General features: G+C 36.1%; 1 protein-coding gene across 1 annotated transcript; it reads right to left on the bottom strand.

The window, feature by feature from the left end:
- Positions 1-1,653: 1,653 nt before the first annotated feature.
- LOC101114807 (olfactory receptor 2D3-like) lies at positions 1,654-2,619 on the bottom strand. Its single transcript, XM_004016199.3, has one exon. The coding sequence runs from the start codon at positions 2,575-2,577 to the stop codon at positions 1,654-1,656; it is 924 nt and encodes a 307-aa protein (XP_004016248.1). The 5' UTR covers positions 2,578-2,619.
- Positions 2,620-16,123: the final 13,504 nt, after the last annotated feature.

The raw sequence follows: 16,123 nt of genomic DNA, 5'->3' as shown, positions 1-16,123 counted from the left end.
CATAAAACTCTGAGTCATTTGAGAAATCTTTCCTGGATGGTCACTCCTTTCACCACATCTGACGCTCCATCTGTTTCTCTGGTTCTTGCTGCCTCAGACTTGATTGGCTATACTTCCACCTTGAAATGTTGGTAACTGCAAGGTTCTGTCTTGGATTCTTTCCCACTATCTTTCTTGAACATCACATCTCAACCACGATTGCACTTCAGAATTACCTTGGGATACTGTTACAAAACATCTGTATTGCCTCCATTTTTGCCACCCCTGTGATCTATAATAGGACCAAGAATTTGCATTTTAATATAACTCCTTCAAGATTGCAATGCATAAGCTTGGTTTTCTGATTAAAACCTCTGGCATGTATCCTGAGATATGTCAAATTTCACTTGCAATTATTTACAGTAAACTTGAAGATTTATTTCTCCAGCCCATATCTCTCTTTTAAACTCTAGCTTTATCCATTCATTTGAAAATGATATTTCTTGAGCAATAACAATGGCTGGATAGTTTACTATAAGTGGTAATATAGAGATCAACAAAGCAGTCACAGTTTTTACCGCTGTGGAATTTGCAGCCTAATGGATGAATCAGATACTAAGCAAATAATTACACAATTTGCTTCTACAAAAGCCATTCCATTACCTAAAATGCAGTGTACAATTTTTAGTGTGCTTAAGAATCACTTGGGGCTCGTTACAAAAGGAGATCCCTAAGATCAACTTCCCTACTCCACTGTGTATTGAACAATATTTTCAAAAAATGACTTAGGAATCATTTTAAGTCATAGTATATAAAACTATGGTCTACATTATAGATGCCTTACCAAGGCATAAAGTAGTGCCACAGTTCTCATTTTCTTAACTTCATCCTCATTATCTATTACTGTCTTATAAATTACCCATATTCAGCATTTTCAGAATTACATGCTGGGCAAATTCTTCAGTACAAAAAAAGAGTATTTCTCAATCTAGACTCTGTCTTACTTTCATCTTTATCGCTCATTTTCTTAACATATACATACTCTTAGAAAAATTCTGCCATTTGCTGTTCCTTAAATATTCTCCCTTTAAAATTTTAGATATTGTTAAAATTAGAATTTTAAGCTATGCTGGAAATATAACACCATCAAGACTTTACATTTTTTACATCTATAGCCTCATCTTCCAGAAATACACCTGAAATATATGCTGTATTCAAAATATATTTGATGAATGCATGCAAGTATGAAGAAAATGAATCCATTTGCCAGAAATACATTCTTGTATTTGTGATAGTTTTGTTTGTTTCTTTGTTTTTTTTGATGTACAGTTATCTACTTGTTTTGATTTCCTTATTAGCTTGTATGGACTTGAAGAGCAGTGACTGTTTATTCATCAGCCTTTCATTTCCTTCCTTCCTTTCTTTTCTCTTTCCCTTTCTTCCTATATTTTTCTCCCTTCTTTTCCTTTCTATGTTACTTTCCTGTGTCTATCAAGGTTCCTTGCTTTGATTAGGCAATATGCTGAACTTATTTGAGAAGACATGTGAGAAAATAGGAGAAGAAAACAGAAGTGTAGGAATGGAATGAAAATGGGAAAAAATTTATAATAAAGTCACTTTTCTCCACATCCCTAAAATTGTCATCAAAATCAGAGATTCCCACTTTCAAAAAAACTATTTTGCAATCACCCTCCTGAGAGCCCCTTTGACATCCTTGTTCCTCAGACTATAAATGATGGGGTTCAGCATGGGTGTCACTGCTGAATAGAAAACAGAGATCACTTTATCTCTTTCATTCATTATCTTGGAGTTCGGTCTCATGTAGGCAAATATTGCCGAGCCATAGAAGAGGACAACAACAGTGAGATGGGAGCCACAGGTAGAGAAAGCCTTGAGCCGTCCCTCCCCAGATTGCATCTGGATCACAGTGGAGATGATATTCCAGTAGGAGACCAGGATCAGGGAGACAGGAGCTAGGAGGATGGCCACACCCATTGCAAAGATGGCCATTTCTGTCCTGTAGGTGTCTGCAGAAGCCAGCTTCAGGAGGGCAGGAGGTTCACAAAAAAAATGGTTAATGATATTGTTCCCTCGGTAGGGCAGACACAACGTGAATGTGGTGTCCACCAGAGACACAAATGCTCCACTGGCCCAGGATCCTATCGCCAGCTGGGCACATACCCAATGTGTCATGATGGTGGTGTAGCGTAGGGGCTTGCAGACAGCTACATACCGGTCATAGGACATCACCGCCAGCAGTGCACACTCAGTGCACCCAACCAGAAGTAAAACAGCTATCTGTGTTGAGCATCCAGCAAAGGAAATGGTTTTCCTTTTTACCAGGAAGTGGACTAGCACCTGGGGAACTGTAGTAGTAGAAAAACAAAGATCAGCAAAGGACAAGTTTCTAAGGAAAAAGTACATGGGTGTATGGAGCCTGGAATCTATGTGAATGAGCACAACAATAAGCAGATTTCCCAGCACAGTCAGCAGGTAGATGATCAGAAAAAGGAAGAAGAGCAGGACTTGCGTGTGTGGATCCTGTGAAAGGCCCAGGAAGACAAATTCAGTCACATATGTTTGGTTTCCTTCTCCCATGAATATTTAATATTCTTTATAGGTCAGCACCAAGAAAAAAAAGCAGACACATATCGATCAGTTAAAAACTATATGAGTAACAAGTATTTTATCAATCAATATACAAAACTGGGCCATTGACTTCCAACTCTTATCTGCTTCCATAGGTTACAAGAAAGAGTTCTCTTTTTGCTTGGTAGTTCTGACAATTGAAATCCATTTCTGATTTTCTCTGCCCTTGAATCTTTCAGTAGAACTAGAGAGCCAGCAATCATCTTGAATATACTATGTGACCAAGCCTCGGCTGGGCTACACATAGTTCTGAGAAGATTTTAAGAGCTGCTCACAGTGCATCCTTTCTTGTACACAAATTTGGGAAACAAACATACTCCAGTTGCTTTAAACCAGTTAGATTTTTATGCTGCAAACTGACAACATTTGTGAAGGCAAATTTTTGTCTTTATATTTACAAAGTAATCCTAAACAAGTGCTCTGAAGCCAGGAAAGGGAAGTTAAAGGAAGATATTGTTGTTTGTAATCCCGGCCCTTAAACAAATTCATCTGTCATTTGTTCTCAACGTGAAGAAGACGCTGAGGTGCATCAGTAAAAATAGCTGCCTCTTTGGTCATTGTACTCTGTGGTGTCCTTTAAATATGCCCTATTCTGTCCTCAACACTCTTTTCTCTCTCTTTGCACAAAGCCTTTTGGCAAGAATAACACTAATTATCATGTGTCAGGCACTCTCTTGGGACTAGTCATTATTGTTTCTTTATCCTTTAATTTTAAATCTTAATTCCATGAGTTAATTATTATTATCCCCCAAATACAGATGATGAAACAAGGACTCAGAAATTTTCAAACTGGCTCATCTAAGCCTTTGTCATCCTTTCTATATCCTGCAATTATGTTCCTTTCTTACTGAAAAACTGGTTGTAGAGAAGGTTAAGGTTTAGCCCAGTTCTCTCCACTCCTTGAAGATAAATCCACAGACTTTCTCCATTTTAAGGGTTTTAGAGCTCATCCACTATGGCAGAGCTATTTATCAATTCAGTTAAGTTACTAAGTAGTGTCTGACTATTTGTGACCCCATGGACTGCAGCACACCAGGCCTCCCTGCCAGTCACCAACTCCCAGAGTTAACTCAAACTCGTATTTATAGGCACACAAATAACAGGCATATTTGAACATATTTTAAAGCATTTTGAGGTGCCATGCCTAAAGGACAACAGAGAGAATTCAAGGAAAATTATTGAGAAAACTGATAAAGATTATTTGCAGATCTCTAATTGTACATCTTTAAAAAATGCAAAGGGATCCAAAGCAAACTTAGTAAGCTGAGTAAGTGAAAAATAAGTAGAAATTTTAGTTAAAAAAAGAATCCCTTCACAGTTGCTAAACTTAACAGTGCGCAGTTAAGAAACATTCAAAGACTTATGTGAAGAAAACCATGAAATATTATATTTGAATAAGTGAATAAGCAGATTAATTTTATGCATCAATTCAGTCAGTCGCTAAGTTGTGTCCGACTTACTTGGAACATAATCTTGTAAAGATGTTCATTTCATCGAAATTCATCCATAAATTCGTTGAAATTCCAACCAAATTCACAGAAGATTTTTGTAATGGAATTTAATAAACTTATTTTTAATTTCTTCTAGATTCATAATTTTATAGTAGAAAATGAGATGTGGAAAAGAAAAATGAGGGAGTAGAAGAAACATACCCAACCAGACATAAAATATATAATAAAATTTTCCTTCCTTACTGATATTGTATATACTGAACTGGCATAAAGCATTTGACAAATAAACATGTTATAGAACAGAAACATTTTCTGTATGTATGAAAATTTTATATTTGACAAATGTGGCATCTGAAGTGTATCACTTCTAAAAGATATAGAACAATTGGATATTCACTTTAGAATATAACATACGTATGTTTATATAAACATATTTATATATACATATAATGTAAGTATCAGTTCAGTTCAGTCGCTCAGTCGTATCCAACTCTTTGTGACACCATGAATCACAGCACGCCAGGCCTCCCTGTCCATCACCAACTCCCAGAGTTCACCCAAACTCATGTGCATCAAGTCAGTGATGCCATCCAGTCATCTCATCCTCTGTCATCCCCTTCTCCTCCTGCCCCCAATCCCTCCCAGCATCAGGGTCTTTTCCAGTGAGGCAACTCTTCACATGAGGTGGCCAAAGTACTGGAGCTTCAGCTTTAGCATCAGTTCTTCCAATGAACACCCAGGACTGGTCGTATAAGCAATAATAAATCCCAATTGAATAATCTAATTTTAAAAAACACTTTAATTTTCTATGTAATTAGATAATCTACCTATTTTTTGATTTATCTATCGGTCTATTCAATCTTCGGGGAAGTAAAATCTTTCCTAAACAAGCACACACACACATACATGCAAAGAGACAGAAATCATAAAGAAAAATGCCCACAAAACTGGCAATTGAAGAATATCAGAATGCCACTTTAAACAAAATTTAAAATAAATAAATCTGAGAAAATATTTGCAAACACTTTAACAGAATTTTAAAATTATCCTTAATATATAAAGGACTTACTAAATCAATTATATATAACTGTATAACATAAATACATACATAGGCAAATTGTCAGACTTTGTATGTGATGCATCATTTTAATATTTTAAATCGAGTGTGAATGGGTGTGTGTGTCTGTGTATACATGTATATTTGTGGTATATGTGTGTTTCCACAGTCATTTCTCCTATAGTGAGAGTCAACTGCTCATGGGCTGCATGAGCTGCTGCCATTTGTCAGGAGACAGCATAACTCACTGATTGGCAGTTGGGGCTCTATAGCTAAACTACAGGGTTTAAATCCTAATTTTTCTGGTTGATGTGTTGACCAATAGCAAATTTCTTGGCTTTTCTGTGCCTTGCTTTCCTCATCTGCAAATGGTGAGATTAATAATACATATCTTATAGTGCTTATGTAAACATTAAATAACATACAAAGCATTTAAAGAAATTAAGACAGTAAGCAAAGCTAGCCCATAATATTATATGATATCCCATTACAGTAATGGGATTGTAATCTAGAAGTAACTGAAAGATTAGGAAAATTAAGGACAAAGCATAGTAACACATGGCTGCTAGGTCTGAGTGAGGAAAATGCTTCTTCTCCCTGTTTTTACAGTTTTCCTTCTTTTTCCCTTTGTTCATCCTTTGGAACTGGATCTGTGTTGCTAGCAGAATTCAATGTTAAGGCCAGATATGATAGGGGATGATGAGAGGCTTCTAGGTAGCCAGGACATGGAAACAACCTAGATGTCCATCAGCAGATGAATGGATAAGAAAGCTGTGGTACATATACACAATGGAGTATTACTCAGCCGTTAAAAAGAATTCATTTGAATCAGTTCTGATGAGATGGATGAAACTGGAGCCGATTATACAGAGTGAAGTCAGCCAGAAAGAAAAACACCAATACAGTATACTAACACATATATATGGAATTTAGGAAGATGGCAATGACGACCCTGTATGCAAGACAGGGAAAGAGACACAGATGTGTATAACGGACTTTTGGACTCAGAGGGAGAGGGAGAGGGTGGGATGATTTGGGAGAATGACATTCTAACATGTATACTATCATGTGAATTGAATCGCCAGTCTATGTCTGACGCAGGATGCAGCATGCTTGGGGCTGGTGCATGGGGATGACCCAGAAAGTTGTTATGGGGAGGGAGGTGGGAGGGGGGTTCATGTTTGGGAATGCATGTAAGAATTAAAGATTTTAAAATTTAAAAAATAAAAAACTAAAATTAAAAAAAAATAAAATAAAAAAATAAAAAACACACACACACACACACAAAAAAAAAAGAATGAAGGGCAAAGACAAACTTAATAGTTTGATTTAGTCATGTTTTTCTCTCTTTTTGAAAGTCTTACTATGGAAATTTCCAAACATATATGAAAGTGAAGAGAATAGTAAATAAAATGTCAAATACCTAGTAATAGGATTCAAACGCATTAATCAGTTTTGATAATTTAAACATCAAATTTATTAGAGTTTGACATAATAAAATATACTTATAGCTATTCAAAAGCTCCTTTATTACTGAAAGTCTAAAAAAGAAATCATTGTCATATAAGTCTAACATCAGAACCTAGCTTTTTCTCAAAAGTCAAGCATAAAAAGTAAAAACAACCGTATTTAAGGATTCTTACAAAGTCTATCGTGCTATAGAAGAATAGTTTGTATACATGATTTGTAGATCAATAGAAATTATTCTGTTAACAGTGATTATCCCCAGAAAGCAGAATTCTTGAGGGAGCAGGGCAAGTGACTGAGATCACACTTTTACCTGTTAAGCCAATCTGTATTGTTTCACTTGTACAATGTAGCCTGCATTTTTTAAGTAAAAAAGAAGATTTAAATTATTTAAAATGAAAAACTTGAATGAATCACAATGATAATACAGTGCAAGCAATACAAATTGTAACAATGAAAATAATATTAGAATAATGTAAAAACTGAAAGATATATCACTGGATCAGAATAAAAATAGAACTTTCAAAGGCTGCGCAAGAATTGTGTAAATGCTTCTGGTAAGTCAGTAAAGCACATATTATTCAGCAAATCATGCTGGAATAATTGACCACAGGCATACTTTTTTTACTGCACTTCACTTTACTGTGCTTTGCAGATATTGCTTTTTTTTTAAATAAATTGAAGATTTGTGGCAATTCTGAGTTGAGCAAGTCAATTTGCACAATTTTTTCCCGAAAGCATTTTTGCACTTAGTGTATCTATATTATGTTTTGGTAATTCTCACAATATTTCAAACCCTCCACCAGCAAAAAGATTATAACTTGCTAAAGACTCAGATAATGGTTAGCATTTTTAGCAATAAAGTATTATTAAATTAAGGCATGTACATTGTTTTTTAGACATAATGTCATTGCACACTTAATAGTCTTTAGTATATTTAGTGTAAATATAACTTTTATTATATGTGCTAGGAAGCCAAAAATCTCACATGACTCACTTTATTGTAATACTCACTTTATTGCAGTGGTCTGCAACTGAACCTATAGTATCTCTGAGGTATGCCTAGAGTTGACAAACAAATGAAATGTGTCCACTTCATTCATTACAAAGAAACCATTCCAGAAGGGTGAAGGATATTTGTCTGTTCATTACACATGGATACACACATAGAAATAACCTTAAACATTTAAAAATAAGGTAATTATCCATTGATCTCATGTAGTAGAATACCTTTCTGAGCATTACAACAAAAGTGCAAACTATAAAAAAAACCCAACTTATTTTACTTCAATTTTAATCTCTACACATTCATTCAAACAGCACAATAGCAAGAAAATACATAACCTGAGTTTAAAACGAAAGAACTGAATAGATATTTCTCAAAAGAAGGCATACAAATGGCCAACAGGGATATGAAAAGAGGTTCAATATCACTAATAATCAGGGAAATGCAAATAAAAACGCAATGACAAATAATCTCACACCTATTAGGAGAACTACTATTAAAAAGACAAAAAATAACACATTTTGACAGAAGGAGGAGAGGGGCCACTTACACTGTTGGTAGGAAGCTATTTGAAAAACAGTATGGAATTTCCCCTCAAAATTAAAAATAGAACTACCAAGTGATCCAGTGGTCCCACTTCTGGATATATGATCAAATGAAGTGAAATTTGTCTCTCAGGGAGACATCTGCACTCCCAAGTTGATTACAGCATTATTCACAATAGCCAAGATTATGGAAAGAACCTAAGAATCTGTTCATGGGTGATTGGATAAAGAAATTGTGATACAGACCCCCACACACATATGCAATGGAATATTATTCAGTCTTAAAGGGGAAGGAAATTTTGCTGTCTGTGACAACTTGGATGAACCTGATGGACATTATGCTAATTGAAATAAACCAGAGAGAAAAAGACAAGTACTTTATGATCTAATTTATATGCAGCATCTGAAAAATTGATCTCATAGAAGCAGAGAGTAGAATGGTGGTTACCAGGGACTGGCAAGTAGGGAAAATGGGAAAATGTTGATAAAAGGGTAAAAGTTTCAATCAGGCAGGATGAATAAGTTCTGAAGATCTGGCATATAGCACCAGTGACTACAGTTAATAATGTATTATACACTTACTTGCTGAGACTAGATTTTAATTTTTCTCCCCTCAAAAAGTAACTGTGAAGAGACAGATATATTAATTAACTTGATTTTGGTAATCATTTCACAATGTATACATCACACATCAACACCTCACATTGTGTACCTTAAATATATGCAATTTTTATTTGTCAATTAAACCTCAGTAAAGCTGGGGAAAATCTTTTAATACATTCATAAAACAAAAACTGAAAGTAAACAACAACATGGAAAAATTAACTTTAGCAAATGTAGGAGATCAAGGATTAATATCCTTGATATTAAATTTATAATTAGTATAAAAAGTCTAATAATAATCAGAAAATAAATTATAAATATTATAGGGAAAAGGTATATACATGAATTGACATTCATAATTAGTAAATTTCAATCTCAATACAAGAAAAGACAAATTAAAATTAGATGTCTTTTCTGACCATCACATTGGCATGAATTTTTAAAATTTGTAGTATTCAATGATAATGAAGTTCTTGTTTTTTGGGAAACAAAAATATTAAAACCTGGATGATGGGTAATTTGTCAACATATAGAAAATGCATTAAAATGAGCAGTATACTTTGATAAAGTAAATTCAGACTTACTATTTTGTCATGAATAAATATAATAATATTTTGTCAAAAAACAATATGGGTAAAATAAATCTGTGAGGATTTTATTACAATTTTATAACTAGAACACTTTAAAAGAAGAAATCTCAAAAAATCAAATATAGAACATCCAAATGATGGAATACTATGCAGCCCCTGAAAAACTGTAAAATTATTTAATATCAAAAGTTTGCAAAATATTTAAGATGAAGTGTGAATTATAAAAATATTTTATATTTTAAAATATTCTCATTTAAAAATTTGCCTAGCCAAGGTGTTCATGTGTGTGTCTTTCTGGGTGATGGGATTATGAACATTTTTTCTTTCCATTTTTATGTGATTTTATATCTTTAATAAAAACAAATTATTTTGTATGCAGAAAATCAGTAATCTTTCACTCAATCCTTTGTTATCTGGTGCCTGCTTGCCTCTTCACTCTCATCTCTTGCTTCTTCCTATCCTCTGACTTTATATTCTGGACCAGTATAAATATTGTTTCTTCAAGTGGCTTTTCATTGAGAAGTCCTGCATTAAACTCTTGATAGTCATTATCCCATTCCTTCTTTAGAATGACCTTACTCTTTGGTAATATCATCCAATCATTTTTCATAAATAGTGATCCTTAAGATAGTTGAGTAACTTTTAAATTTTAACTACCTTAACTTTTTCCTCTAGGGAAAAAAAAGAGAAGCAGCATAACCTTCCTTCATCATACTATTCCTTGTTGTTATCTGACTTCTATTCCTAAATTCATCAGTTACTCATTACCCATTACTTCTACTTTTTTATCATATGGTTGACTCTTCAATTTCAGTCTCTCTTTAAAATTTTATGATTGTGTTGAAATCAAAGATACTCTTTTGTCCATTCAATGACGTTCTTCTCATCCCATATCATTTTCAATGTCTAAGGAATTTGGCATAATTTAACCATAAATATTTCTTAAAATCTCTCACTTTTGCTATCGTAGGACAAGTTCAGTGTGATAAAGGACAAGATACCAAGATCTGTGTATGTCAGCACACACAAATGAACAGACCCACGTAGCCTTGTGTGGCCATTCAGGGACCTCCAAACACAACAAGATCCTGCTAGGACAGGAAGCTCAGGTTCCATCCTGGTCTTCCTTCCTCCCAGTGTTCAAACCTAAGTGGTTAAAAGGAAGGAGGAAGCAGTCTCTGAGAGGAGAGCACTGAGAGAGCAATCGGCAGGGGAGAATCTGGCAAATTAGCTTTTGATGCAAAAAGAGAGGCAGTGGGTATCCACAGCCTTGCAGTCACTCTAGTATCCCTGGTTAACAGCTTAATCCTCCTTGGAGTTGTGGAAAAGGATTCATGAGGCCTTTGTTCAGGAGAAGCAGCAAAAGATGAGCAAGTATTCTCTCTAGAAACCAGGTTGAAAAGAGAGGAACAGGAGAGTGAAAGGCAAAGCCCAATTCCAAAGAATAGACTTGAGATTTCAAAGTCCTTAAGAGAATCAATGCTCCATAGTTACCCTACCCACTCTCACCTGGATGATGGGTCCTTGAGACAAACACAAGACAGTGGGATCAGTGATGAAGAGATAAGTTAATGAATGAAGAAAGCCATGGTTTCTTCAGTCTGCTAATCCATGTCCCAACAATCAACCTCCACTGCAGTTTACAAAGTATTCTGAAGGTTTGGACATTACCTGAGCTTTATGTCTTACTCTATATCAAGCCAAGGTGTGCCTTCTTGTTAAAATTCCAAACTTCTCTGGAGGATTTTCCTTGAATGAAGTTTTTAGACCTAACATCCTAAGAGCTACTGTAAATAGGGCATTCCCTGGAACAACCTGCACTTTTACTATTTTTATATTTTTTAAACTTTCTACAATGACAGATACCCTGGGGCATTTTTTATGGTAATCACAAACAGAAATACCTGAATCTTACCTGATGTGAATTTCTTCACTACTGTTTTTCAGATCAGTCCGAGGAACTCTGAGGTCTCCAAGTTCTGTCGAAATTTTTAAAATAGTTTTCAATAATGATGGTATCACTCATATAAAATAGAGCTGACATATGTGTATGCTGCATTATCTTGGTGATACCTCCCAAGTTAAAAGTGCCAGGAGATTTCAGAATCCCTGTCTGCAACTATACTAAGAATGCTTTAATTATTTTCCACTAATGGGGGAAAAAAACTAGAGGTACAAGATGCAATTTAAGATGTCATGACTGTTTAAATGAAAGCTTTATTATAACTACTCAAATACAGAAGACTGTTTGAGAACTAAACATATGATACAGGACTGTATAAACAAGTCCAAAGGAGAATTCTCAATTTTCCAACCGAACTCCCTCTGTTTTGAATCCTCTTCATCATACACAGTTTTGCTCAAAGCCTCAGCAGAGATATTGCATTCTTTTTTTTTAATCTCTATTTCTTATCTACTCCTAAGTCCTACAATCTCTTCTACCTCTCCATTGCTACAAGTCTAGAGAAGACCATCATTTCTCTCCTGGGTTACCATAGCAAAGCTCAGTCTTACCGATTGCTTTTCTTGCTTCTATCCTTGTCCACTTGCAATCCAGTCTCTAAATATTGCTCAAAGGGACTTTTAAAAAGCATATTGGGGTGGCTTTCTATTGAACATAAAATCAACCACTTTTTTCAGGACTTCCAAGGTTGTAAAGAATTGAATTGTGTCACCCTAAAAGATGACTGAACACTATGAAAAGGCAAAATGATAGAATACTGAAAGAGGAACTCCCCAGGTCAGTAGGTGCCCAATATGCTACTGGAGATCAGTGGAGAAATAACTCCAGAAAGAATGAAGGGATGGAGCCAGAGCAAAAACAATACCCAGTTGTGCATGTGGCTGGTGATAGAAGCAAGGTCCAATGCTGTTAAGAGCAATATTACATGGAACCTGGAATGTCAGGTCCATGAATCAAGGCAAATTGAAAGTGGTCAAACAAGAGATGGCAAGAGCGAACATCAACATTCTAGGAATCAGTGAACTAAAATGGACTGGAATGGGTGAATTTAACTCAGATGACCATTATATCTACTACTGTGGGCAGGAATCCCTCAGAAGAAATGGAGTAGCCATCATGGTCAACAAAACAGTCCAAAATGCAGTATTTGGATGCAATCTCAAAAACAACAGAATGATCTCTGTTCGTTTCCAAGGCAAACCATTCAATATCACAGTAATCCAAGTCTATGCCCCAACTAGTAACACTGAAGAAGCTGAATTTGAATGGTTCTATGAAGACCTACAAGACCTTTTAGAACTAACACCCAAAAAAGATGTCCTTTTCATTATAGGGGACTAGAATGCAAAAGTAGGAAGTCAAGAAACACCTGGAGTAATAGGCAAATTTGGCCTTGGAATACAGAATGAAGCAGGGCAAAGACTAATAGAGTTTTGTCAAGAAAATGCACTGGTCATAGCAAACACCGTCTTCCAACAACGCGAGAGAAGACTCTACACATGGACATCACCAGATGGTCAACACCAAAATCAGATTGATTATATTCTCTGCAGCAAAAGATGGAGACGCTCTATACAGTCAACAAAAACAAGTCCAGGAGCTGACTGTGGCTCAGATCATGAACTCCTTATTACCAAATTCAGACTCAAATTGAAAAAAGTAGGGAAAACCACTAGACCATTCAGGTATGACCTAAATCAAATCCCTTGTGATTATACAGTGGAAGTGAGAAATAAATTTAAGGGCCTAGATCTGATAGATAGAGTGCCTGATAAACTATGGACTGAGGTTTGTGACATTGTACAGGAGACAGGGATCAAGACCATCCCCATGGAAAAGAAATGCAAAAAGGCAAAATGACCGTATGGGGAGGCCTTACAAATAGCTGTGAAAAGAAAAGAAATGAAAAGCAAAGGAGAAAAGGAAAGATATAAGCATCTGAATGCAGACTTCCATAGAATAGCAAGAAGAGATAAGAAAACCTTCCTCAGCGATCAATGCAAAGAAATAGAGGAAAACAACAGAATGGGAAAGACTAGAGATCTCTTCAAGAAAATTAGAGATACCAAGGAAACATTTCATGCAAAGATGGGCTCGATAAAGGACAGAAATGGTATGGACCTAACAGAAGCAGAAGATATTAAGAACAGGGGGCAAGAATACACAGAAGAACTGTACAAAAAAGATTTTCAATACCAAGATAATCACAATGGTGTGATTACTCACCTGGAGCCAGACATCCTGGAATATGAAGTCAAGTGGGCCTTAGAAAGCATCACTAAGAACAAAGCTAGTTCAGGTGATGGAATTCTGGAGGAGCTATTTCAAATCCTGAAAGATGACACTGTGAAAGTGCTGCACTAAATATGCCAGCAAATGGGAAAACTCAGCAGTGGCCACAGGACTGGAAAAGGTCAGTTTTCATTGAATCCCAAAGAAAGGCAATGCCAAAGAATGCTCAAACTACCGCACAATTTCACTCATCTCACATGCTAGTAAAGTAATGCTCAAAATTCTCCAATCCAGGCTTCAGCAAAACGTGAACCGTGAACTTCCAGAGGTTCAAGCTGATTTTAAAAAAGGCAGAGGAACCAGAGATCAAATTGCCAACATCCACTGGATCATGGAAACAGCAAGAGAGTTCCAGAAAAACATCTATTTCTACTTTATTGACTATGCCAAAGCCTTTGACTGTATGGATCACAATAAACTGTGGAAAATTCTTCAAGAGATGGGAATACCAGACCACCTGACCTGCCTCTTGACAAACCTATATGCAGGTCAGGAAGCAACAGTTAGAACTGGACATGGAACAACAGACTGGTTCCAAATAGGAAAAGGAGTACGTCAAAGCTGTATATTGTCACCCTGCTTATTTAACTTCTATGCAGAGTACATCACTGAGTGTGAACTGAACTGAACTGAAAAGATGTCTACTTGAAATCTCAGAATGTGACTCTTTTGGAACAAATTCTTTGCAGAAGTAATTATGGGATATCTCAAGATGAGATCATCCTGAGCTCAGTTCAGTTCAGTTCAGTTCAGTCGCTCAGTCGTGTCCAACTCTTTGCAACCCCATAAATTGCAGCACGCCAGGCCTCCCTGTCCATCCAACTCTGAGAGTTCCCCCAAATTCATGTGCATCGAGTCAATGATGCCATCTAGCCATCTCATCCTCTGTCGTCCCCTTCTCCTTCTGCCCGCAATCCCTCCCAGCATCAGAGTCTTTTCCAATGAGTCAACTCTTCGCATAAGGTGTCCAAAGTACTGGAATTTCAGCTTTAGCATCATTCCTTCCAAAGAACACCCAGGACTGATCTCCTTCAGAATGGACTGGTTGGATCTCCTTGCAGTCCAAGGGACTCTCAAGATTCTTCTCCAACATCACAGTTCAAAAGCATCAATTCTTCAGCACTCAGACCCTAATCCCAGTGAAGGATACCTTTTTAAGAAAAGAGGAAGACAAAGAAAATGAAGGAACAAGGCATTTTGAATACAAAGGCACAGATTGGATTTATGGTTCCACAAGCCAAGGAAGTCTCCTCCACTAGAGCCTTCTGAGAGGGCATAATCTGCAGATATCTTTGACTTCAGACTTCTGGCTTCCAGAACTATGAATTTCTATTCATAGAACTCTGATCTAAGTCACAGAGTTTGTGGAAATTTGTTATGGCAGCCCTAAGAAGGCTGCCTACCAAAGACCCTACCAATCTGTCCTCTGCTTGTGTCTATGACCTCATTCATCGCACTCCCCCTGTCACTCATCAGCCTCCAAACATTCTGATCTGTTTCTGTCATTGCAAAGAAACTCATTCCAATCCAAGACTCTATATTTTCCCCAAACCCTCCTCTCTAAATCCCTTCTTGGTTGGTTCTTTCTTCTCAACCTTCTGGTCACAGCACAAATGTTGATTTCTACAAAATATAAGATCTCTTTTAATGAAATATCACCTTCTCAGAAAGGTCTTTCTTGACCACCTGCTTAAAACTGCAACCTACCTTTCCTTGCTTTTATTTTCTCAAAGCACTTATTACCATCAGACATATTATGTGTTTTATTGTTTATTCACTTTTATCACCCTCTTCTAAAATGTAAATTCAGCAAGGATAGGAATTTTAAACTGTTCATTCTTATATATTCGGCACCTAGAAGAGTTCTCAATAAATATTTAGTTAATAAATCAATTAGATATTCATTGTATAAATAAGCTCAAACTGTGCTATTGAAAGCAATATTGTATGGGTTGACTTAATACAAAAATAACCGTCATACAACCTGTAGCATAATGAAAGGAAATTTATTTCTTTTAAAACTTGGAAAACTATTTGCTCTAGAAAACATGAGTAGTTCCCAGATTGTGACTTCAGGAGCTTGTTCGTTTCTCACATGCTCTAATTCATCTATCTTCGGCTGCACAGTCATCAATAGTCTGGCATCTAGTCAGAGGTGGGTGTTTTCTTTTAAAAATGTGCTTAAGTATCTGTATTTTCTTATTCCGTTTGAGTTTTCTATAACTCAGAGTGACCCACGGCCACTTTTGCAAGAATCACTCCAATTATGTGCTACAGCTTCCCTTTTCCTAAATGGAAAGAAAAGAGCAAGTGATGGACTGAGCTTACAAATGGTCGTGAGGCAGCAGCGTGTTTAACTAGTTGCTGTTGTTTATAACTTAGTTTCTCAAATAATCTTTGGAGCAGGATTTTGTTTCCTTGTATAGGTGCATACTGGTTCACATAATCTGAAAACAATATACATCTATGCACATGGTGAATCTAGTATTGCACAGATTTATTCTCCCATGTAGGATCATTC

Source organism: Ovis aries, chromosome 15 (genome assembly GCF_016772045.2).
Source record: "Ovis aries strain OAR_USU_Benz2616 breed Rambouillet chromosome 15, ARS-UI_Ramb_v3.0, whole genome shotgun sequence".
Taxonomy (NCBI): domain Eukaryota; kingdom Metazoa; phylum Chordata; class Mammalia; order Artiodactyla; family Bovidae; genus Ovis; species Ovis aries.
The sequence above is the reverse complement of the archived record's forward strand: the minus strand, read 5'-3'. Positions and strand labels throughout refer to the sequence as shown.

Bases quoted from the DNA above. Each gene is read 5' to 3' on its own strand.
- LOC101114807 (XM_004016199.3), bottom strand. From the start codon at position 2,577: ATGGGAGAAGGAAACCAAACATATGTGACTGAATTTGTCTTCCTGGGC.